Raw genomic sequence first — 25,778 nt, 5'->3', positions numbered from 1 at the left:
ATAACGAGATATCTTATATATTCCTATATTGTTATGTTAGTTTTAGAGGACGGATAAGTGGAGATCTGATTATCTACTGTTCATATGCTATGGAGGCATGCCTTATTAAAATATCAGAAATCCTAATTTTATATTTAGATAATCATTAGAAGTGCCTCTATATGAAAATAAAACTACCCTCTAGTTCTGTTCCAGTTCAATTATTTGAAATAATATTATGTATATGAATGAAATTCAGTTTTAAAGAATATACAAACGTGGCATGAATAATTGTGCTTTTCTTCTTAAATCCTAATAGAGCCATTTTATAAACTGTGATTTTAAGGATTTTCTGGTGGCAAGGCTAATCGAACACACGGTAACCTGCTGTGGCCTAACATCCATGTGGCTATTATGTTGCTTTTGGCTTTAAACAGGTTTCCTTTGAAAAATAGGATATGGCATCAACATACATATTTTAAATGAATGAATATTACAAGAAAGACCATTAGTAATGGTGAGGAATTCAATAAGCAGCGTGAGAGACTGTGATTAAAAATTAATGTAAGTGTGGAGAAGCCATTATGATTCACATTTAAAAAAAGAAGAAAGTTGTAATACAAAAGCTCTAGGAAACTTGCAGCTTCGTTAGGGATGTTATATATGGTTTTTCTAGCCCATTCAATGAGAATCTCTAGGCAAATTCAACTGTAATGCTATTTGTTCTGGGTCTGGCCTGAATTGCAGAGCTGTTATAAAAATTTAATACATTTTCAGGATATAGTATGAATAGGTACTTCATTTATAATCAGGTAAAATAAACTTTTAAATAAAATATCATCTGTGCCAAAAGTATTTAGAAACAAGGTAATTTAGCATATTCTAAAAAAGTCCAAATATGATCCCGCTTTCACAGGATTCCTAATTTACGTGAGGTGCACAGCTTTATTCCCAGTGGTAAAATATATATAATCTGTATATAGCAGATGGTTAAAAGTTTCTGAACGGTATTTAGAATTATATTCCTAAAGTCTAAGACTAGTTTTTGTATTTTTCCTCTTTCATGCAGAAGATCTTAGGAGTATTAATTCCGTGAAGGATATCTTAGGAGTATTAATTCCATTATTATTCTTAAAGATTCAAGCGTTTGTTCACAGCGTACCTTTCTAGAAATTAAGAAGGCCATTACACACCCTATGGTACCTACGGAACTGAACACTGATGTGTGGCAGGAAACAAAATCTTTATGTCGAAGAATGTCATGGGCTGCAGCTGATTAAGACAGCCATTACTTCAGACTTTGTCCTTTTATACCTACTAATCGATAATTAATCACTAAGGTGGACTATACACATCTGTGAGGAAAAATCGTAGAATTCTATCATTATAAATGTATGCACAAGAAACAAGGCTAGTTGGCAGTTTTCAATATCTACTATGTATTGTCACCTCCTTTTTTTCAAAGCATCACATGAAATATTTACATTGAATTCAAATAGCTTAACTTTGATGATTTACCGACATCTCGTGTTCTATTTGGAAGCAACCTGTGGATATTTTTAATACCCGATTTGCAAATCGTTACCATGAATCCCATTAACAAAAATATTCCAGCCCTGATCTGACAATGACCTTCTGTCACAATACTATCAATAGAATTACTCATAATGCAGGCATCTGCTAATTACACCGTAGTGGAAAGGTCATCTTTCTACTGAAATCTGTGGTGGGAATAACTTTCCGATGGCAGCTATGCCCGTTGTGTCATGTCATCCAATCAATTCGGTATCACTGTGATTCCCAAAAAAACCCTACTGTCACCCCTAACGATCCTGTGACCATCCTCCTCTTCATTTTGATTGCAGTGCATAAAAGCTGTTGAAATTTTTATTAGTGCAGTTGATGCACTGGTAGCTTCAAGAACTAGTGTGTCCCTTTGTTCCTTGAATCAGTCTTCATTATTTCATCTATCCTGGGTTTGTTTGTTTCTTTCTTTCTTTTCTTTCTTTCCACGTTTTTCCCTTCTGATTCCTCCCCCACCACATTCCAAGTCCCCCCCACCATCACACTTTATGTGCCAACAGTCTCGTTCTTATATGGAAGGGAAAATTGTCAGGTTTCCTTTGACAAAACTCTCTTCACTGTCTCATATGTCAAGCAGCCCCAAATATGACAAGAATAATCAGTGTGGCTCATCCATTCTTTAAACTTCTTCAGAGCCCTCAAGGGTTTGGTCATGTAGCTACTGTGATAATTACTTCAGTGCTAGTCCTTCACATCGGGAGATTATTTTATCCACAGAAAATTTGTAAAATACTACATACATTTTACAAATCCCTACTTCCCCCAAAGTTTCATCCCCACAAATAAAATAAATGTCATAATACAAAAGTAACAATTTCTTTTTCATTTCGATTACAGTAGGGAGATTTTTGTAAATATACAGGGAAGATCCGTAGAACAGGAATAAAATGGAACAGCTAACAACTGTACTTTTATTTCTCCTTCTCCACTTCTCTACCTTTTTCTCCTTTTCTTTCAATCCCCAACCCCTCTATAGCTCCATCTCCAACCTGTTAGAAAGGGATATTGTGATTCAAAATCCATGAGGCAATTCATCTTGTTGTCTTACTGTACGGTATGCTGTTTGTAATATTACTGAACTTCCACACGTGCTCATTTTGCTACCATTTAGATAATCAAAATTCTGGTAAAACGTTCTGGATTAGCTAATTAAAAATATTCATCATACTATCAAGAGGAAACCAATTTTTTAAAAGTCTAGGTAAATAGAATTTTGTTGGGTAAAAAAAGGAAGAAGCATTAAGTCCCACAGCAAAGTAACAGTTTTGGTGTTTTTCACATTTGGTATACCTTTTTGAGGATCAAAGAATTTATCTTCAGAAAGGGACCTAATTTTGTGATGTGGGCTCCAACACATTTTTTTTTGGAATGTCAGCAACAATATCCTTTTTAAACCAATTTTATAAAATTTGCAATAATGTGCTTTTCCAGTAGATGTCTCTAAAATGTTCTGAAGTAAAACAAGGAAACTCTGGCTTGCTCTAATGACACAAAAAACAGGAATTTAAGTTCAAATAATATTTGATTAGAGAGGAGGAAAGAAAAGGGTCTTTGTAAATCTGTTAAAAACAAAACAACAACAAAAAAAACTCCAGTCAGCTTTAGTCAGATCCTCTCTATAGGAAAATCATGTTTTATGAAATGTATCACAGATAGCATGAATGCTGAAAAATACAATCATGCAGTTATTGAAATAAACTGACCCCCTGCCATGGGTTATGAATATATAAAAATATTTCATTTCACAAATGCTGTGAAATAATTCAAGAAATTTTATAAGCTATTGTAACTAGCATTTTAAATATGGGACATCTCCAGTAAAATTATTTTAAGATATGACTTCAATTAATATAAATATTTAAAGCAGAAAAAAAGCCCCTGTATTTCTTATATATTTGCATATCTAATTCATCACAGGGGCGTTTAATGCTTTCTCCTTTTAAGAAAGAACATTACCATCTATAAGCATCTTGCTCAATTATGATACATTTAGTCAAAAGTCACCATGTATCTTAGGTCTTTGTAGCACCAAATTGCTTTCTTTGGTTTGACTACCAAATCTCAGTAAATATATATGTACTGACCATCACCAAGTAAGTATTCGCCTGGTATTGCAGGATCAGCGGGAAACTGGTCTTGTCACACAGGAAGGTTTTTAGTTCTAAGAGCAAGCTTCCTCATTACTGAGTTGCCATCAATGACTTCCTCTATATGCCTTAAAGGTCTGGAAGAAAAAAAAAACACTCATAGATAACACCTGTCTAATAAAAGGAGGAGGTGGAAGGAAAGAGAAGAAAGGAAGGAAGGAAGGACGGAAAGGAAGGAGGGAGTAAGGAAGGAAGGAAAGAAGGAAAGAAGGAAGGAAAGAAGGAAGGAAAAAGCACCTGCTAGGGAAGTTGTTGCTCTTGACACTTGCTGACCTTGCTTCTCTAAGTCCTTGATCCATCAAGGTCAGTGTTTCCATGCAGGGAAAAAAGAGGAATTTTATTGAAGGAATAGAAAAAAAAAGGAATCTGATGTTTAAAAATACATTACATTTTTAAAAAATCTGAAGTGCGTAAAGATCTTTAAAAATTATTTGACTTAAATAAATATCCTTCTGTCCCAGCACCTATGCCTCAGAAAGAACCAAGAAATCCGCTCTATAGAACAAAGCAAAGGTCTGTGCTGAAGTGCAAGATAAGATTGCCTGGGAAACCTAGAATTTGTAGCAGTTCTTGTGGTAGCGAATCCATTTGGGAAGACAGAAACATTGCTCGATGAAAAAATAAAAGAGCATCGATCTTCCAGGAACTTTATCACAGGAGAGTAACTGACTCCACTGTCAGAGATCCTATCAGCACTTCTCCACTGGCTAAATTCCATGTAGTAAACTGGGATGAATGCAAGTATTGAACTCCAGTCAACAAACAGAGCTAGGAAAAGATAAGATAAACTAGTGAATTTGTTTAACAGGCATTTCAAGTTTTTAACAGCCTTGGCAGAGACCCGATCCAATGAATTCCTGAGAAGAGAGATTCATATGACAATTGGATCTCAAGGATCTTTGTACGGTGGTTAATAGTTGTTTCTTTCACTTAGTAGTACAATTTCCTCACCTAGTTCCTCTTTAAACAATTAATTTAAAAATAATTACAACTAAGAGCAAGTGGAAAATTTTACATGTGTACATACACACACACAATCACATCAGTTTTTGTCACTTAATATTTATTTTTCCCATTACATTTTCTTTCAAACCAGTCTTCTTAAACTTCACAAAAATATGGAGAAAATTTCATTTTTCTTATTTAACATACATTATATTTTCATAAAATGAGGAGTGAATTACTGAAGATTAGTATGCAAGAAAACTAAAGACTTTCGCTTGACACTGCTATGTATTATTGTCTCTTTCAATAGCTTTCTTTTTTCTCTGACAGTTTTCTTTATTTGCTTTCTCTTCCATTTGTCACTGATTCTAAAGGGTTTTTCTTTTTTTTTTTTTTTTTGGTCTTTGTAGTTTTTATGTCTAATCTGCTGACTTTCTCTAGTATGTCCCTTTCTATTCCCTTGTTTACAATGCAATAAATAGCATTTTTCCAGATTGCATGAATGATATTTATCTGAAATACTTTTGACCCTAAGGGCAATAGAAAATCAGACTTGAATGCTCTTCATTTACCTCCTTTCTTGCCCCTTTACTTTTTGTCCAGATTTGTTTTTACTTCTTGTACCTTTAAGATCTTGCCCGGACTACATGGCACAGAGAGAAATGTGACTTAAGGAAGTAACTAACCCCGGTCAGATATAATCCTAGAAGACTTAAAATACCCTCTACCTTCTCGTGTGTGTGTGTGTGTGTGTGTGTGTGTGTGTGTGTGTGTGTGTGTGATTGTCAGTCCTTATCAAATGAGAAAGGTTACTAAGTGAAGTAATGTTATAATCTCTACATTAAACATGCAACATATAATACAAAGAGTGAGATGAAGGACCTGATTTCATTAGAATATAATAAAACAATTTAAAACAATGCTTTACTATTCATAATTAAGCTTAGGCTAAGTAATTTGAACCTCTGGAAATAAACCCTGTATAAAATGCTGTTGTGATGTTTATTGTGGTTACTCCACACCAGGAGCATCAGCACCCAAGCTGATTATGAGGATGGGGTGAGAAGGAGCAAGGGTCATAGTCAAACATATAACAGCTAATTTAATAGCATCAATTAATATATAAATCAGTATAAAAATCAAAGGTTAAAAATGTATTACTTTTAAGTTAATGCATATATTTTCTATGTATAAATATATTTCATAGATATAAATATTGTGATTATTTAAATAAATGTTTAATGATTATATTTAACAATTTACTTGAATACTTATTAATATGTATTTTTAAATAAAAAATATATTATAAAACGTATCAAGTAATAGAAACCATAACACAAACCATTCATCTTATTATTCTAGTAATTCTAAATAATTTATTAATTTCTAAAACTTATTGGCATGCTTTTTTTTATGACAAAGGTGATGCCAGCTAAATGATGTCTCTGTCAGATAGATGATTTAATGTAAGGGACTGTCTCAACCTCCTTTAAAGAATTCTCTGTCAGATTTAGAGTCACTGGGTGATACCAAGACTCAGCAAGTTGATCATTCCTAGTAACATAAATGATAATGTCATCCTGCTGAATTATCTGTTAGTCTTAACTGAATTAACAATGACTGCATTTAAATTTTTTCCAGCCCTTAAATACTATGTGGATTTTTTAATATTCAATATATTTATTACTAACTCATGAACATTGTAGGAATGTATACTTAATTAATTCATAGAGCTTTGCAAACATCATTTGGCCAAATTCATGGCACCATAAATCAAGGAATGTAAACATTTATTATATTTTTTAGCTTTGTCATTAAATACTATTATCATATAATTAGAAAAATTGATGTTTTCTCATATAATTGATTGCTTATTAATTTTTGTTTCAAATACTACATATACTTTTTCATATCTGAAATGTCTCTCAGTTTTCAAATTATCTACAGTTTAACAAGGTGAATATTTTTTCCCCTAGAGAGTTTAAAGAGAATTGACGTCTCTATTAGAATGTCATTTCTGGGGGTGCCTGTGTGGCTCAGTCAGCTAAGCATGTGACTCTTGATTTTGGCTTAGGTCATGATCTCGGGGTTGTGAGTCTGCTCAGCATGGAGTCTGCTTGAGATTCTCTTTTTCCCTCTCCCTCCACTCCTCCCCCACCCCTGCTTGTACTCTCTCTCTCAAATAAATAAATAAATAAAATCTAAAAAAAAAAAAAGAATGTCATTTCTGAAAAGCAGTTCTCCACTTTTTTAAAACAAGGCTTGTTTTACAAATATGAAACATAAAACATTCATAATGCTATGCCTATGTAGGAATTATATTAGGTAATTCTATAGTATTTTCTTTTCTAAAAGTGATCTATTATTTAAATTATATAATGTTAAAATTCTAATTTTATTTCCTAAATATTTTCCTTTCTTTTGATTTTTTTATTAACACCGATAAAGTATTTGTGGAATTTTTTTATTATTTCAAAAATTTTGCTTTACTTGAAAATTTTTATTTCAAAAGCTTATTTCATGAGACTAATTTCATAAAGTTCTTTAATATTTTCCTCTTGATTGCAAATGAACTTTAACAGAAATTGATAGTCATTATGAAAAATAAATCTAGTAATTTAAATTTTAAATGACAAAACTTCAGAACATTACTTGAGTCAAAAGTTTATACAGCACGTAAAAATCCACTAATTTTTATTGAAAATAAAATAAAATTGATTTTCATTCCAGAAATACCCATTGTTTTACATTTAATTGACTTTATATCAATTTGATGTTTTCATATCAAAAGATACTCCAGAATGATTTTTTTTTTTTTAGAGAGAGAGCGAGAGTTGGGGGAGGGGCAGAGAGAGAAGGAGAGAGAGAATCGTCAGCAGGTTCCAAGCTCAGCACAAAGCTGGACACAGGGCTCCATCTCACGACCCTGAGATCTTGACCTGAACTGAAATCAAGAGTTGGGTGCTTATCCTACTGAGCCACCCAGACATTCCTATAATTGATAACATTTCTGTGGTTTTCCTTTTTTCAAAAAAATCACACCCATAAGAAGTGCTCCTTAAATTTAAACTTTTGTCTTTTTTCCAGTGTTTTTAATATTTTATTATGAATTCTTTAATTATGTTTATCAAAATCACTTCCTCCTTATAAAGGCCCACTTCTCTATGGAATGATAGGAGACTCAAGGTTGTCATTTATTAGAGTCTAATAGATCATGTCTTTAACATATGTTCTCATTATTAACAGGCAGGTGTGGTTGTTTAAAAGTTTATGAAGATCAATTTCTGGATTAAAATTTTAACATGAAAATATCTGGAATTTTCTGCCTTGTAACAATGAAACATTGGAATGAGAATTTTTTGCAATTTTTTTTTAGATCAGTACTTTTTTTTTTTTTTTAAAGATTTTATTTATTTGACAGAGATAGAGACAGCCAGCGAAAGAGGGAACACAAGCAGGGGGAGTGGGAGAGGAAGAAGCAGGCTCATAGCGGAGGAGCCCGACGTGGGGCTTCGATCCCATAACGCCAGGATCACGCCCTGAGCCGAAGGCAGACGCTTAACCGCTGTGCCACCCAGGCGCCCCTAGATCAGTACTTCTTAACCAGGGTCATACATCAAAAGTCACTTGTAGAGTTTAAAATTATATGTATACAATATAAAATTTATATAATAAAATATGTAAATATACACACACATATATTTATATTATATGTATATAAAATTTTTATAATAAAATATGTAAATACACACACACACACACACGCTTAAGTCCCAGAACAGATCCACTGAATCAGAATCTCTGAGTGGGATACTGGAAAGGACAATGACACTTTTAGTGTTTCAGAATTTACAGGTACTTCTGTTTTCCATCCATGATGAGAAATCACTATTCTAAAGAGGTAGAAAAAAGATAACGTGCTGTAAGCGAATAACAGATAGAAAAGGAAATTGAAATTGTTACTTGTTTGTATGCCACAAAACAATTTTTTTTTCTTTAATCATGCATTGCTTCCTAACAAAGTACCCCCTCCCTACTGTGTTACAGAAATGCCTTTAAATGCACCAGCTCTTTTCATTTTCCTATGATTTTTTGGTTTTGTTTTACTGTGATTTGATCAAAAAGGGAAGCAGTAAGAAAATGTAAAGATCATTTGTTCATCCTATTGAAGCCACATGTTCCTTTTGCTATAAGTACTCGCACGTATCCTGAACCCTCTTCCACTGCTAAGAGATAGGGAAGGCAGTTAGGTAGGCAGCTTCTAGGAAGATTTATCTTGATGCTTTATTCCAGTGGTTCTCAAACTTCAGTGTGCATTGGAAACATCAGCAGAGTTTGTTAAAACATAAATTACTGCCCCACTCCAGACTTTTTAAAATTAGCGTGTCTGGGATGGGGCCTAGAAGTTGTATTTTCAAAAGTTTGCAGGTGGGGAAAAAAAAAAAAAGAAAGAAAGTTTCCAGGTGATGCTGATATTGCTGATCTGGGAACCCTGGTTTGAGAACCATCACTTCACTTTCTAGTTACCCTCTTAAGTAGGCTTAGATTTTAGCTGGTAGAAAAATGCTTTCTACATCATCTAAACAGGAAATTGATTAAAACCTATGCAATTATTTAATAGATATATTTATATGAATTAATTTGAACTTAGGCTAAAGGAACCTTATTGCTAGGACCTAAGAGAAAATTAGCACTTTTTGCCACTTATGCAGCCCTGAAATAAGTATAATTTCCCCAAGCTGCAGATTGTTTTCCTCCAAATAAATCAACAGATTTATTTACAGAACTTATTTATTTACAGATTTATTTACAGATTTATTTACAGATTTATTTACAGATTTATTTACAGATTTATTTACAGAACTTTCTATAATACAGTGGAGAGGAAAAAAAAAAGCAATATCAGAACAAAAACCTTGAACGTGAATGGAAATTCGTTAGTTAAGCTCAATTCCCTGAAGAAAAGCAATGCAAAATTCAATCTAACAATAGAGACTAACTCACATTAATACCAAATACATTATTCTTTCCATGGAGTAGAGATCCTTTAGTATTATTGTCACAAGCACGTAGGCCTTAGGGAGCATAATTAACAAGGGCCAGAGAGACAGTTTTGTTGGTACATAATTTCACATGGGAAGAAGCAGAGTTAGACACCAAACACTTGTTTTCTCATGTCTGATATGCAGACTTCAATGAATACATTTGTTTATTAAAAGTCTACACATTACAAGCCTACCCTATGTGATGTGTTCAATATTTTTAATAAATTTTCACTCTAAATTGTTTTCTCCAATGAAAAACTCTATTACCATCGAAAATATTACTTGATTCATGGGAAAGGGGAATCAATTCTTTAACAGAGCAGACTTATTTTATAAGAATTTCTATTTTTCTGAAATTTCCCTGATTTTACCAGTTGATCCCCTTAAGACTTGCCATGCATGTAATAGTTTACTTTTACTGGTAGTCCTTATGTTTAGAGTCTGGGTATTTCTTAAAAATCTGGGAACAGTCCATTTATTTAAACGATACTTTTTCAGTCAGGAACCTGTAGCTCTCCCTTATTTCCGAGGAGACACTAGTTGGAAATTGCGTTGTTAAACAAGCCTTTGTGATAGTCCGCTTGGAAAGCCAGGATCCCTCTTAACACAGCTGGTTTTAAAGTCCCCTTGATTATGCAGGCAGCGTACGTCCTCCAGTTTGCACAGCAGCCACAAACTACCATCCATTTTCTCCTAAAAGGAGACCTGAATAATTTTATTTTTTCCAAACGGAATTAGAGTCCTGCACTTCCAACGTGCTAGCACGTTGCCCTCCGGATGGGGGCGGGGCAGCTCCCTCGGCGATCCTCGCAGACCATCATGCTTCAGTACACGGGAAAATGAACGGCAGCCACATCACTGAAGGACTGGAAAAAAATGAGGCAGTCCCAATGCTTAACTCGCCCTCTTCTCTTTTTGTGTCCGTCTAGCCCAGGAACAGCAGCACTTGATACAGAGCAGCCAGGCTGAGAGTCACGGCGCTGTCGGCAGCGAGACAGCCGAGCCTCAGCGGCAGCAGCCCCAGCAGCAGCAGCAGCAGCAGCAAGACTGTGGTGACCCAGGTCGCAGACTGTAATTACTAACATCCCTAACCCAATTATTGTCAACACTATTTATAACAACTTCCAAACGAGAAATCACTTGGCTGTCAAATGTTTGGGGGCGACACATTAGCAGAGCCCTCGATCCTTTTCTGTTGGTGGCCCACGTTGGGAGAAACCGTGGAAGGCTGTGGCTTCCTAGCCTGAAGGAGCCACGTATACTTTTGAAGCTCTGCGGGCAAACACAAAAGACGATTAAAAATGCTGTTATCCTAGTTGCAAGGAAATCACAGTTTTTTCCAAAGTAAGGTTAAACCTTTGTCCTACAAAGAGGGCAGCCATGGAAGCATCTTGAGGTAGAAGGAATGATGTGATCATTTGAAGGAGCTAAAAGGCTCCCTTGCACTGAGGGGTAAGAGATCACCAAGGATGTTGATCACTGACTAGAGAAAAGAATTCTAAGAATCAACAGGAACTTCATGTTGATCCGAAGTTGGCAAGCCACATATCTTCTCATCTTTCCAATCATAAGTATTTTACCATTTCTTTTAGGCCTGACTTTATCTCTTAGAAACATAAGGTTGGTTACTGCTGAAAACGTCTCTGTGTTTGCCACAGATCTAGTCATACTAAATAGGGCACTCAAATTGAGAAACGGGACTTAGGGGGCATGAAAGTGAATATACCACAGAAACTGTACATTTTTTTACAAAGGGATTGGAATTCAGTATCTTCATAAAATACTATAAAATCCTCCTTGAATTATTAAAGTGTGTGCCAAAAAGCATGGGGAGTATCATTGCTATATGAAATGATTCAGACTAAATCTGAATCTTTATCACTCATTAAAGAACACCTCAGTAAAGATTAAAATCCTCAGACTATAGCTCTGACCACACACATATATAGAGCCACACATATTTAATTCTGTAACATCGGATTCGAAAGCAGAAGGTGAGATATTAGCTCTGCAACCTCAAACCGGTTACTTAGGTTTTCTGTCCCTCAGTGTCTTCATCTCTTAAGAATGTAACAACAACTCTTTGAAGTAAAAAAAAAAAAAAAAAAAGACTGAAGACTCTGGGAAAGTTAAAACATTTTAGAAATCTACTATATTATAAATGCTTATATGTATATGTATTTTTATTTATATATTATAAATTTTCACCCTTAGTGTAAAATTCAGGCTGCCATTTAGTCTATATTTTCAAATATATAGTACAAACATGATTTATTTGAATTACCTTTAAACCTATCATGATATTTGAATAATGATGTTTGAATGGTATTATATATATGTGTGTGTGTATATGTGTGTGTGTGTGTGTATATACGTATTCTTTTCTTCTACATGCAGCAGTGACACAAAAGATGACTGAGCAGATGAACCACCAGGCAATGAAACTGACCCTTCTCCAGAAGAAGATTGACAATATTTCTTTGGCTGTGAGTGACGTAAGGAACACATACTCCTCCCTAGAAGGGAAAATCAATGAAGATAAAGACAGAGAATTTCAATCTTTTCTAAAAGGTAAAAGTAAAGTAAAATATTCATTCAGTTAAGGCAAAAGGTAAATGACTCATTTATCTTTACTCATATCATTTTGGAATCTTTGCTTTAGGTTGGGTGGTATAAGAGTCTAAAACTATATTTTTGGAATAAGCTATTTGTAAATCAATCTCTGGAAGAATTTGAAACATCTAAATATTTTTTTGTACTGGAGAGTCAAATCTTTTACCCAATATCTCATCTGATTTATTTTCATTAAATACTAGTTACAGCTTCACTTGTATTTCTTTAGAGTTAAAATGAGCCGTACTTAATTTACTTCCATTGTGGCTTCCAGTTCAAGATAAAGATGAGGTTAAGAAAGGGTTATCAAGGCACAAATATATGGTTGTCTTAATAATATTGATGAAGACATTGAGGTTAAACCTAAAGTGTGTTGTTACCCCAGCAATTATCTAGCTTATGGAGTATAATCAATAAAATATATCCTAAGACATCTCAGGTAATAGAAATAATGATTTCTTTATAAATGTAAATCAGCTTCGCCCAACTTTTGTGCTCTTTAAACAGCAGGCTGTATTCCTTTCTGGAGGTTTTACAGGATAATCCATTTCCTGTTAATTCCACTTGTCAAAATTCATTTTCGTGCAGTTGTGGGACTGAGGTCCTGTTTTCTCAATAGCTGTAAACTGAGGCTTGGTCCCAGCTTCTGGAGCCCACTACACTTCTTGGCTCATGGCCTTATTCCTCCATCTTCGAAAACCAGCAACACTGTTGAGTCCTCATGGCATGTCTCAAACCCATTCTTCTACCTTCCTTTTCCTCTTTTAAGGGCTCAGGGATTTCATTGGACAGACCTGAATAATCCAGGATAACCTCCTCACCTCAAGGTCTTTAACCTTAATCGCATCTGCCAAGGCCCTTTCGCCATGTGAGATAACATATTCACAGGTTCAGAAAATTAGGGTGTGGACACGTTGAGTGGAGCAGCATCATTCCGCCTACCACAGGGATCTGTGGGTAGTGAGCCATTGCGGTGGTAGTGCTATGCACAGTGTGCAATGGGACCATTTGGTAGTTTCAACAAATCCAATCTAGGGGCACCAGGGAAGACCTCTACAAAAAGAAACCATCTCAGCTAATAGGCTATGGATCAGGAGGAATTAATTAGGCAAAGGGGTTTCAAGGTGGACATGGATCTTGTAGCAAGTAATTTGGTCACTAGGAATATCTCAATTCTCTGGGTCTATTGTATGTTTCCAAATTTCAGGATTAGTGATCCCTTCCACTTCGTTTTATACATAAAAATATACTCATTGTATAACCCCATATCTATCACGTTATTTTTTCTTTCTTTTTCACCTGTGATTCACAGGTAAAAGATAAGGTGGAGGTTTCCGTATCATCCACCAATGTGGCAGCAACCATGATTTTTTTTTAATTACGTAAATAATTGATGCTGTTAAGCTCCTGAAGGAAAGCCCTGCCCTACATTTTTGTCATGTCTCCTATGGCCAAACTTACCAATGGCAAGCATGAGAAAGGAATATATTTTCCCTGAAGTAATAACATGTGAAAGAAGTCAAATAGAAACAGTATATAATTGACTATAACCGCCATAATGAAATTTGTTTAGAAAACGATGGTTATCATTACCAAAGAGAATTAGAGAGAATTAGGCCTGTCAACAGCTTTTTGTGAAACTACTAACAAAGATTCTAGTAGTGACACAGGAAAAAAGCATACACTCATGACAACAACAACAAAATTCTCCCCTCAATTGGAGGCGTTAGTTGTATGCTAAGCATAATCAATTATGAAAACCAGAGAGCTTGTAGTTAATGAATGTTCATTCAGGTGAAAAAAACTAAACTCACCCCATGGCCCTGTACTTGCCTAACAAACCACGACCTCTTCTCTTGCTTACTTTACATCCAGGATGAGGAACACGGCTTATCTACTAGTAGCCACAGAGACCATTCAACATCAAATGTCCCAATTCCTTAAGAGGTACCCGAATGTTATGAATAGGCCATACTGTCCCAAACACAGAGGGGCACGCCAACATGTCTGATACCGTACGTATCAAGCCACCAAACACAATGTCAACTCTTTTTAGGAAGTAGAAGCACATGAGTCACATGAAGCAGAATCAAATAGAGTTAAAATTGTATTCCCACACAGATATTGACATAAAGCACTTTGATATGTATTTGCAAAATCAGATTCTTGTGCAGACAATTTTTAGCAACAAATTATAGAAATGTTATCTGAAAAGCTCCTTTTCCAGAAACATTATCTGTTTTTATAAGATTTTTTTTTTTATGTGACAGAGATAGAGACAGCCAGTGAGACAGGGAACACAAGCATGGGGAGTGGGAGAGGAAGAAGCAGGCTCCTAGCGGAGGAGCCTGATGTGGGGCTCGATCCCATAACGCCGGGATCACGCCCCGAGCCGGAGGCAGACGCTTAACCGCTGTGCCACCCAGGCGCCCCAGAAACATTATCTGTTTTTAAAGCTAATAGTCTGTTTGATTTCTTTTCAGACACTGCTGTGATTTTACCCTTTACCCAGTATATTTTTCCATTAAAGATTTAAAATAAAGGGGCACCTGGGTGGCTCAGTGAGGTTGAGCGTCTGCCTTTGGCTCAGGTCACGATCCTGGGGTCCTGGAATCGAGTCCTACATAGGGCTCCCTGCTTAGCAGGGAGTCTGCTTTTCCCTCCCTCCGCCCCTCCCACCTGCTCATGCGCTCCCTCTCTTTCTCTCTCAAAGAAATAAATTAAATCTTAAAAAATATATATAATAGCTGAAGAACCTCCTAATTTCCATTTTCGTTGTTACTTTTTTCCTAGTTACTTTGATCAAAGACTGAAATACACTTTACCTATTTACAGTTCTTTTACCTATCATTCTTATTCTGAGTTTCCGATCACATAGGGTTTTTTTCCTTTAAAAATTTTATTTATTTAGAGCATGCTTGCTTGCGCAAAAGTGGGGGTAAGGTGTAGAGGGAGAGGGGGGAGAGAATTTCAAGCACTCTGTGCTGACCACGGAGCCCAACACTGGGCGGATCTCATGGCCCGAGATCCCAGCCCCAGACAGAACTAAGGGTCAGACACTTAACTGCCTGATCCACCCAGGAGTCCCAGATCACATAGTTTTTTGTTAGCTGAATTTAAATAGCTATTTTTATTGTTCACAATTAATTAGTTCAATTACACTTGTTTAATTTTACCTTTTCAATCTTGAAAAACACTTTAAGGTCAAAATGGTATCAATTCCAAGAAGGTCTGATCCCTAACCTTAAATATTTTATTGTATTTCATCAAATTGTCATGAAAATTTAAGGCAATTTTAACTGACAGGAAATGACTAAATGATCTTGTGGGAGGTGCAATAAAAATAACTTTGCTATCAAGTAGCACCTTACACCCAGTGAAGCTAACATATTCTATTTTTAGTATCAGAAATCTAATTTTCCAAATTTTACTTTCTGTGTAGAGTATAAAAATACACTCAGTGAAGATTTGTTGTGCAAATGAATAACTGGTTAAATGCTAAGTAAAGTTTAGAAAATAAAAATACTTTAAAAGCCTGTGATGTGATTATTCATGCTAAAAGCTAGGACTGTTTCAGTATAATTTATCCCAATTGTGACTGCTTAAACTTTTCTAATTAATTTAGCCTTTCTTTAGTACTTTGGTGCTGTGTCATTATCTAGTGTTCCCATACTTTACATTTTTACTATTTTTCCCCATTATATACAGATTGATTTTCAGTTACCTATATTTTTTGGACATTAAAATGTATTTCAGTTTTCACTATGTTTGGAAATGGAAAAAATATATATATATTTTTTTACTCTGGAAGTACTATTCCTTAAAGATCAATTAGCAATATTGACCTGTAGGCTATAGGATTTCCAGGGAAATATTTATTCATGTAAACAGCAGCTTTGTCTTTCTATCAGATTAATATCAAGATGCTCAAACAATACATCATTCTATTTGCTATAATTGATCTTTCACATACTTTTTATGTAAATTTCTCCTGCATCTCAGATACTTTTTAAAACTTGCTTACAAAATAGAGACATGTAGAGACTAAATATTTTTATTCTACAATTATCTTTCTGAAATAGGCTTCATGGCAGCCGTAATTCATTTCACAGTTGTGCAGACCTTCCTGTTCAAATACTTTGTAGTATGTTGCTGGTATTTTACGTGACAGTCATTAGCTACTGTTTGGATTTGAGTGGAGATATCTTCCATTTGTATGTACTTCATAGCTAGGTACTATAAATACACCTCAACCATATGTTTTATTTTTTCCCATTTTCTGTTTTTGTATGTAGCAGGGTTGGTTTTTTTCCATTTTTAAATATTGATTTCCTCTTCTGAATAGTTCTGAGTTTTGAGTACTTCAAGACCCTTTTCCTTTTTTTTTTTTAATGCTACTTTTAGAGCTGTCCGTAATTCTGATTTATGATCAGTCTATGCTTTCTAATACTGGAAATACTAATATGTGTTTCATTAGAGGCAAGTTTCTTCTTATTTTTGTTAAGAATTAATGTCATATTATGATAACCTAGGTATATCTTGAAACCCTATTTTCATTTGACTTTGTTTTGTGATCCCCAAACCTCTCATTGTTATTTTATTGTTGATATAAACTATTGTTGAATCTTGTGACTATTACTTCATATTGCTCCTCATTTGGGAATCTCATTAAATTTCTTCTCTGCAGTCAATGTATTAGTTTTTATGAGCTCAAAACACAAGCCCTGAAACCTAATTACTAGCAACCTAATAACATAGTCATGAGATAACACCAAGTATTATTTATTGAGCCAGAAGGCCCAAAGCCATTTATTTTCGTACCAGAATAAGACTAGACTTAGACTCTTAAGATACGAGGATCTATTAACTGAAGTCAGTAGCAATTCCTTCACGTCTTTTGTTTATGGTTCTGGAATGTTCTACACCACAATCGATTTCTCCCCTCAGACTTATCAGTTAAGAAGGTAATCACCTTCTATGAACTGTAGTAATTTTTAAAATTTCGTAAGTAAGTGTAGTGAAGAAGTATTTTTATTATCGTGTGTTATTAGTGCTTAGTCTCAAACTTTTTATCTTTTTAGAGATATCTAAAGTTTACATAGTTAAAATCATATATCATTTATTGTTTAATATTTCTTTCTCTAGGTCTAAAATCCAAAAGCATTAATGATCTGGTAAAGAACATAGTAAGAGAGCAATTTAAAATTTTTCAAAATGACATGCAAGAGACTATAGCACAGCTCTTCAAGACTGTATCAAGCTTATCAGAGGACCTTGAAAACACCAGGCAAATAATTCGACAAGTTAATGAATCTGTGGTTTCAATAACAGTCCAGCAAAAGTCTGTTTTAATGCTAGAAGACAGGCCCACTTTGACTGATGTACTAGATCTAAAAAATCGCATTGTGAATATAAGGCAAGAAATGACTTTAACATGTGAAAAGCCTATTAAAGAACTAGAAGCAAAGCAGACTCATTTAGAAGGTGCTTTAGAACAGGAACATTCACGGAGCATTTTGTATTATGAATCCCTCAACAAGACTCTCTCCAAAATGAAGGAAGTACATGAGCAGCTTTTATCAACTGAACAAGTATCAGATCAGAGGGGTGTTCCAGCTGCTGAATCAGTTAGCGGTAACGTCACTGAGTACGTGTCTGCCCTACATGAGACTATAAAGAAGCACGGTTTGATGATGCTGCAAATGTTTGATGATTTGCACATCCAAGACAGCAAGATTAACAATCTCACCGTTGCTTTGGAGATGGAGAAAGAATCTATCAGGGGTGAATGTGAAGACATGTTATCCAAGTGCAGAAATGATTTTAAATTTCAAATTAAGGACACAGAAGAGAATTTACAAGTTTTAAACCAAACATTGGCTGACGTTATCTTTCCAATGGACAATAAGATGGATAAAATGAATGAGCAGCTAAATGATTTGACTTACGATATGGAGATCCTTCAACCCTTGCTTGAGCAGGCAGCACCGTTTAGAGAGACAGTGATACAAGAACCACCAAAAGAAGCAATAGCTACAAAGAAAAAAGTGGAAAACCTGATTAGTGCTGTCAACAGTCTAAATATTCTTATCAAAGAACTTTCAAAAAGACACAACTCGCTGAGGAATGAAGTACAGAGTCGTAGTGATGCCTTGGACAGACGTATCAATGAATATGCCTTAGAAATGGAAGATGGCCTAAATAAGACAATGACTATTATAAATAATGCTGTTGATTTCATTCAAGATAACTACATGCTGAAAGAGACTTTAAATACAATAAAGTATAATCCCGAAGTCCATCATAAATGTACCCAAAATATGGAAACTATTTTGACATTTATTCCTCAATTCCAACGCTTGAATGATTCCATTCAGATGTTGATCAATGACAATCAGAGATACAACTTTGTTTTGCAAGTTGCCAAGGTCCTTGCAGATATTCCTAAGGATGAAAAACTAAGTCAGTCCAGCTTTCAAAGGATTTATCAAATGTTCAATGAAACCGTTTCCCAACTCATAAAGTACCAGCAAAATATGAGTTATTTGGAGGAAAAAATACTCTCAACCACAAAGAGTTCCAAAAATTTTGAAACTAGGTTGCAAGATATTGAGACTAAAGTGACCAAGACAATCATTCCTTATTATGTTTCACTAAAAAAAGGCAGTGTGACTACAAATGAAAGAGACCAGGCTCTTCAACTGCAGGTACTAACTTCCAGATTTAAGGCTCTGGAAGCAAAATCCATCCACCTCTCAGTTCACCTCACTTCACTTAACAAAACTCTATCTGAAGTTTTAATCATGTGTCATAATGCTTCTACACGGATCTCAGAACTGAATGCAGCCATACCTAAGCAGATAGAAAGTTCCCTGCCTGATCTTCAGCTTCTTCAGAAAGGTCTGACAGAATTTGTGGAATCAATAATTGAAATAAAAACTCAGATTGCCATATCTAATTTAACTTGGTATGTAAATCGAGCACTGTCTGATAGCCTCGCCAATGTTGTCAAGTCTCAGAAGCAAATAAAACCAATACTGAAGAAACCCAATTCACTTAAAAAACCAACAGTGAATCTTACCACTGTCCTGATAGGCCGGACCCAAAGAAACACAGACAACGTTCTAGTTCCTGGTAAGCAATTGCTGAAATAATAACTTTTAATCTCTCTTTCTATTTAAAGGGTATTTAGTAGTTGTGTGGGGTTTATCAAGACCATAAGACATAAAAGGCACTTTCTTAAACTTGGGTAAATAGTTAAGAAATTCAAAGATCACTGATGGACCACTTGAATCTGAACCTGTCCTATGTAAATTAGGCCTCAAGTGCTTATAGTGTAAACATATGTCTACATGTTTCTTAACTTTTTTTCTGACATGACCCTATAATATGGTCAAATTTGCCCCTGTAGAACATTTTTGCTTTCATATGTAATTAAGGAAAGCTATTAGATAATGAGCTTCTGGATGAATGAGTGAGTCTCATTCATTTTGGCATTATCTAACAAAATGTCTGCTAGGCAATTGGAATTCAGTAAATGTCTGTTGAGTGACTGAATGAATGAATTCAATTTGGGGATATCTCAGCAAGCCATGAATGCCAAACTAAGTGTCTTAGTGCATTTGGGCTGCTGTAACAAAATACCAATGACCGGGGTAGCTTTCAAATAACAGAAATGTATTTCTCGCAGTTTTGAAGGCTAGACAGTCCAAGATCAGAGTGTCAGCATGGTCAAATTCTGGTGAGGGCCCTCTTCCAGGGCCACAGCTGGTGACTTCTTGCTGTGTTCTCCCAAGATGGAAAGTGTGAGAGACCTCTCTGGGGTCTCTTTTAAAAGTACGCTGATCCTGTTCATGAGGGCTCCACCTCCCAAAGGCCCCACCTCCTAATATCACCAACTTTGGGGTTTAGAATTTCAACATATAAATTTTGTGTGGACGCATTCAGATCATAACACTAGGCATTTATTTATTTATTTAACACTAAGGCATTTTGATAGGGTTTTGTAAGATGGTCTTTGCAAATTTGGAGCAGAGGGTTGGGTATGGTAAGAACTATATCTCAGAGGCATGAAGCTAGCAGGAGTATAGAGCACAACCGCAAAGAATGAAATTAGAGATACCAGTTAGGGCAGTATTAGCAGGGCAGTAAGAGCCAGATCTAAGGGAGAGGAAGCTGAAACAGAGGACAAATGTGAAACCTGTTGTGGAAGTAAAATAAATTGAAACAGCAGGAGAATGGAAAAATCGGTGATCCAAGCAACAAAAAATCAGGATTCTGGTCCCAGTTGTTCAGTGATTTCTCTGTAACCTTAAGCAAGTCCACCTCTCTGGGTCTCTGTTTCTTCCTTTTAAGTGATGGGATTGTGGTGGGTGTTTTGCTGAGCTCATTAGTAGGAATACTTTGCAGAGGGCATTATTGTCAAAAACATGAGCTGTTCACGGCCTGAATGCATGGCACTTGGGGAGGGAGAAGACCTAGAATACTCTGAAGTTTTGAATTTGGGAAATGAGAGGGTAGCAGGATCATTAACAGATGTAAACACCGGAAGAGAAGCATAAATTTGGGAGGAAGGAGGAAGAATAGCTACTGATTCTTACTAAAAGAAATGACAGTGTTCCTCTCATATGAGTCTGCTATTAAATTATATGCCCAACTCGATGAATTCTTTTATTTTATTGCTTTCTAATTACAAAAGAGTGATCATTGTCCTGACATAATATGACTCCATATTTAATCTCTGAATGTTTTGATAATATTAAAACTCACAGAGTAATACAAAGCTGAATTGTTTCTTGACCACTTAAATTATTGTATTTATTTATAACTTGCTTGCGATTAGTCTGACCCAGGAAGACTAATCTTGTCATGTGGAATCACAGAACAAACGATTTAGACATACGTGTTTCCTAGAGAAAGGTGTAGTAGTTCAATACAAGATGTTCTTATAATAATTTTGGAAAAACAATAAGTTGTTCTCTTGCCATTTTATTTCAATCCTTGGTCTCCCTGTGAACATTGCAAATGAGTTTCAGTTAAGCTCTACTCCAGCACACGTGATCATACACCAGGCAAATCATGTCATACTTTTTTCTTAAACCAAAAAATACCTGGATCTATATAGTAAATATAAAATTTAAATAGCTTCGGAATTAATTGAGGTAAAAGTTTTAAAAGAACACAAGAACTTATAAACTTTTATGGTATAAAGAATACATGTTAGGAGCTTATAAAAATTGTGGTTAGATATTTGTATAGCAACTGACTCAATATTAAACTTAATGGGCTAATAATTACCTTAGTTCTGATTCTCTTTTTTTCCAATGATGCCTTGATAAAATTGTTTCCTGTTCCTTTATTTACTGGAAGTAGAATTTTTTATAGACCTATCTACCAAAATTAATAATTAATTTAAAGTTCTTTATTTCAAGAAAGATAGCCAACAATGTCAGGGCAATAAAGATATATTGGCCTAATTTCCTGAACTGGGTGGATAGTCACTTTACGTAGGACCAGCAGCATGATGTGAGGACCCTTTTAGTAGATGTGTAGATGTGCACGCTCACTAAGCCGGCTTCTAGGGGCCATGAAACTGATGGCATTCATTGGACAGCTGAGCTGGTAAAGTCTGTGCGTGGTGGTAAAACCAGTGGACTCAGGCTAAGTTCTCCTGTAAGAATAAACCAGCTGTGGGGTGCTTGGATGGCTCAGTTGGTTAAGCGCCTGACTCTTGGTTTTGGCTCAGGTCATAATCTCAGGGTGGTGAGATCAAGCTTCAGGCTCTGTGCTGGGTATGGATCCTGCTTACGCGTCTCTCTCTCTCCTTCTCCCTCTGCCCCTCCCCCTCCGTGCTCATGCTCTCTCTCTCTAAAAAAAATGAATAAATAAACCAATTGCAATTAACTTCTTCACCTGATACCCTGTTTCATACCAGGGGTGAGACACACTGGCATACTGGCTAAATTAGACTATATTTCCTTTGACCTTTGCTATTATATTATAAATACCATGTAGCCAGATTGCTCCCCTACATAACTAACATCAGAAGATAATTTATCATCATTTTATGAATCTCACAGTAATATTAGATTAGAGCCATTATCACTTGCAAAATAACAAGTGCAGTTAATAGAATGAAAAATCCTATGAATTTAGTTTTTAAAACTTAATTTTAATACTGGTAACTTCCTTTGAAGCCTAATAATAGTAATATTATAATAACATAATATTGGATACTACTTATTAGCACTATATCATAGGTTCTGTTCAAATTATACTATATATGTTAGCTCATTTAATGATACTTAGGAAGTAGCTATCATTATTGTTCTTTTGAAGACAAACTAACCCTCAGAGACATGAACTGACCTATTCTGCTTAAGGTCATGCAACTAGTTAGTGACAGAGCCTGACTCCTTGTCTGTTGGACTCAGGCTCAGTCCTCAAGCAGTCTACTCAACGAGATTGTGGAGTATGTTCACCTGCCTTTCTCTTCCTTCTGCTTCTGTTCAGTGCATCAGATCTATCTCAGAGCCTGGCCATATATGAATATTCCAGGTGGCCAGAATCGATATTCCGAAGGAGTTTCCCTTCTTGAGGATCCGAATACTGCCGTTCATTTCTGTACTTACCAGGAAGTAAAGGTGCTACTTCTCAGTTTGGATTTTTCTGCGATATGGCTGATAGGCAGTTGTCATGGGAAGTGACCATCAATTATTCACAAGATCTTTTTTTTGACTGATGCGGTAGAAGGGCAAAGTTCAGGGCCCTCATCCCTAGCACTTCTTGTGAGGCACCCCCACTTTCAGTTATGTTAATTATGATTCCTCCTAGGCCAGTGCAGATAAACTGTTCTGGTTGAATCACTAAATATTTGATTTGTGTCTAAACAATATTCCCATAGACACTAAGAGGGTTTTATTTCCTCTTTGAAGATTTGTTTGTACAGCAATTGGCAGACTCGTCCCTGCAGAGAGGGTTTGGCCGCTTGCCTTCTACGAGGAGCTCAGTCCTGCTGTAACACATCCATATCGGCGGCAGGACTGAGGACGAGCACCCGCTGCTCGTGAGACCACCGACGTTTTATTGGACCGATAATCCCGATATTTACCAGATATACTTAACTCTCACAATAAACCTCTTTTACTCATAATTGCCCTTTAACTACTCCTTTTAAGAAAGATTACATTCCACCTAAGACTTGGTCGTGTACCAAATACAACTTTTTAAAATTATCGTTGTTGAGGATATAAGGAATTTAAAAGAGAAAAAAATAAAAGCCTGGGTATCAATAAAGGTGTCAATTGTTGGAAAAATCATGAGCTGGACAAGAAACTGGGAATATAAAGGAAAAGAAAGCAAGGCTTGGCTCAGAAACTGTAATTTTACTTTAACAAAAGTTGATAGTGGAGGATGTACCGATAGAACAATGTGATATTTGGTGGTGGTTGTGTTTTATGTATTTTTAATGTTTTTTATTTTTCATGTGCTTATGAACATTGCATTGTTATGAAACTATTTTGAATGCGAAAGAAACATACCAAAATGTGTACTAAGCACTAAATGAGTGTTCTATGTCTTCATTATTATAAGGGTTGAGTTTCTTATCGAGAACTGGATGTTTGGGCAAATATCATGTAAGAGGTAGATTTGGGCTGAATATTCATTCAATCAGCCATTTACATCCTGTGTTGAGTGTACTGTGTTCAGATTCATTCTGTTGGTAACAAAAATTTTTAAGCAGGAATATGGCTAATTATGTATGTGCATTATTAAGTTTGAGTTCTTCAGACAGACCAGTTAGAAAATCATTATAACAGCTCTGGCATGAATAAATGAAGATCTCAACTAGGTGATAGAGACAGGACTAAAATGGAGGCTGGGAGTGCCTGTTAAATGTGAATATTTATTTAGTAGAAAAGAGCTAATTGAAAATACGATTCCTTAGAATGAAGAAAATACCAAAGTTTGAATAAAGCATCCCTGATAGGAAGTTGATTGAATGGAAATAGGAATGTTAAGGAGAAAGTACAAATGTTTACAGGAAGAGAAGTTTAGTCTTTGACACATTAGTTTGAAGATCTATTATGTCTATGGAAAAGTCCATAAGTTAGTTAGTAATGTAGGCTTGGAACCAGAAGATGCTTTGCAGCTAAAAGTTGGAATTTAGTTGCACAGAGGTAATATTTGAGGACACAAAAGCAAACTAGATAGAAAAGAGAAAGAAAAGACCAAAGATACAAACGGGGGGATTTCCTATAAGCAGGAGAGAGAGAGAGGAGGGAAAGAGAGAGAGAGATCACTGAAGGAGAAAAGACGAGTGATAAGACCCAGGGATGTGGAGGGATGTGCAGTTTGTGAGTTTTGACAAATGCAGTCATGTAATCACCACAACAGTCAAGACAGAGAACATTTCCACCACTCCCTGAAATTTCCTTATGTACCTTCGTAGTTAGACCCTACCCCCACTCCCAGTCCCTCGCAATAAGTGTGGTCTGTTGTCACCCCTCACAGTTTTATCTTTTCCAGAATTTTTTATAAATGAAAGCCGTGTACTTCGGCTTCCAGTCTGCCTTCTTTCATAGTATACTATGAGATTCCACGTTGTTGCATGTATTCCTTTTTATTAGCAAGTAACATTCCACTGCATGGACGTACCACAGTTTGTCCATCCATTTACCAGTTGAAGGGTATTTGGGTTGTCTCCAGTGTGGGGTGATTATGAATAAATCTGCTGTAAACATTCACACACCGGTTCTTGTGAGCACACAAGTTCTCATTTCCCTTGAATAAATATATAGCAATAGCATAGCTTGCTTATAAATAAGCAGAGTTTTAATTTTATATGTAATGGCCAAGCACTTGCCATTTCCACTAGTAATGTACGAGAATTGCTCCACAACCTTACCAATACTTGGCATTGTCAATATTGTTTATTTTACTGTTTTAATAGGTGTGTAGTTGTATCTAACTGTGTTTTCTTTTGCATTTTCCTAATGACTAATGATTTGAACATATTTTAATGTATTTGTCATTTTTTAAATAGTGCTTTTGATTAAAGGTTATGACTTTTAAGAAAAAGGTAAAAAGAGTTGGTAATATAACATAAAACATTTCATTTCTTAGGTCATGACTTAAGATGAATGATGATTTAATGACAAAGGTTAGAGTAAATCTGGTACAGGACTAATACATTTGGTAAAGATTGTTGATATGATTAAATGAGCTTTAAAATTATATTTGAAGGGCTGAGAAAAAAGATCCCAGAAACAGTATCAGGAACAACAGACGTGATTTATAAAGAACAAAAATAGAAACATAATTAGAAGGAAAAGTTGTAAAGATGGTTGAAAACAATATTTCCATCCATCTATACACCAATGGGCAGATATGAGTAGTTAGAACAATGAATTTGGAAATTTCATATAAACAAATATTCACATTTCTTAAAATTGTTGGAAAGGAA

General features: G+C 35.5%; 1 protein-coding gene across 3 annotated transcripts in view; it reads left to right on the top strand.

Annotated features, from left to right (window-relative positions):
* MMRN1 (multimerin 1) overlaps positions 1-25,778 on the top strand; it is a 62,759-nt gene that overhangs the window by 29,930 nt on the left and 7,051 nt on the right. For 2 of the 3 annotated variants that reach the window (XM_002917710.4, XM_011223032.3), the window contains exons 5-7: positions 10,630-10,761; positions 12,098-12,271; positions 17,459-19,447. In XM_002917710.4, the coding sequence (XP_002917756.1) occupies positions 10,630-10,761; positions 12,098-12,271; positions 17,459-19,447 (2,295 nt within the window). Of the gene's footprint in view, positions 1-10,629; positions 10,762-12,097; positions 12,272-17,458; positions 19,448-23,247; positions 25,267-25,778 lie in introns of those variants that run through there. The other variant, XM_019798030.2, reaches the window with a different exon arrangement.

The sequence above is a fragment of the Ailuropoda melanoleuca genome, chromosome 11 (genome assembly GCF_002007445.2).
Source record: "Ailuropoda melanoleuca isolate Jingjing chromosome 11, ASM200744v2, whole genome shotgun sequence".
In the NCBI taxonomy this organism is placed as follows: domain Eukaryota; kingdom Metazoa; phylum Chordata; class Mammalia; order Carnivora; family Ursidae; genus Ailuropoda; species Ailuropoda melanoleuca.
This window is presented reverse-complemented; position numbering and strand designations above follow the sequence as displayed.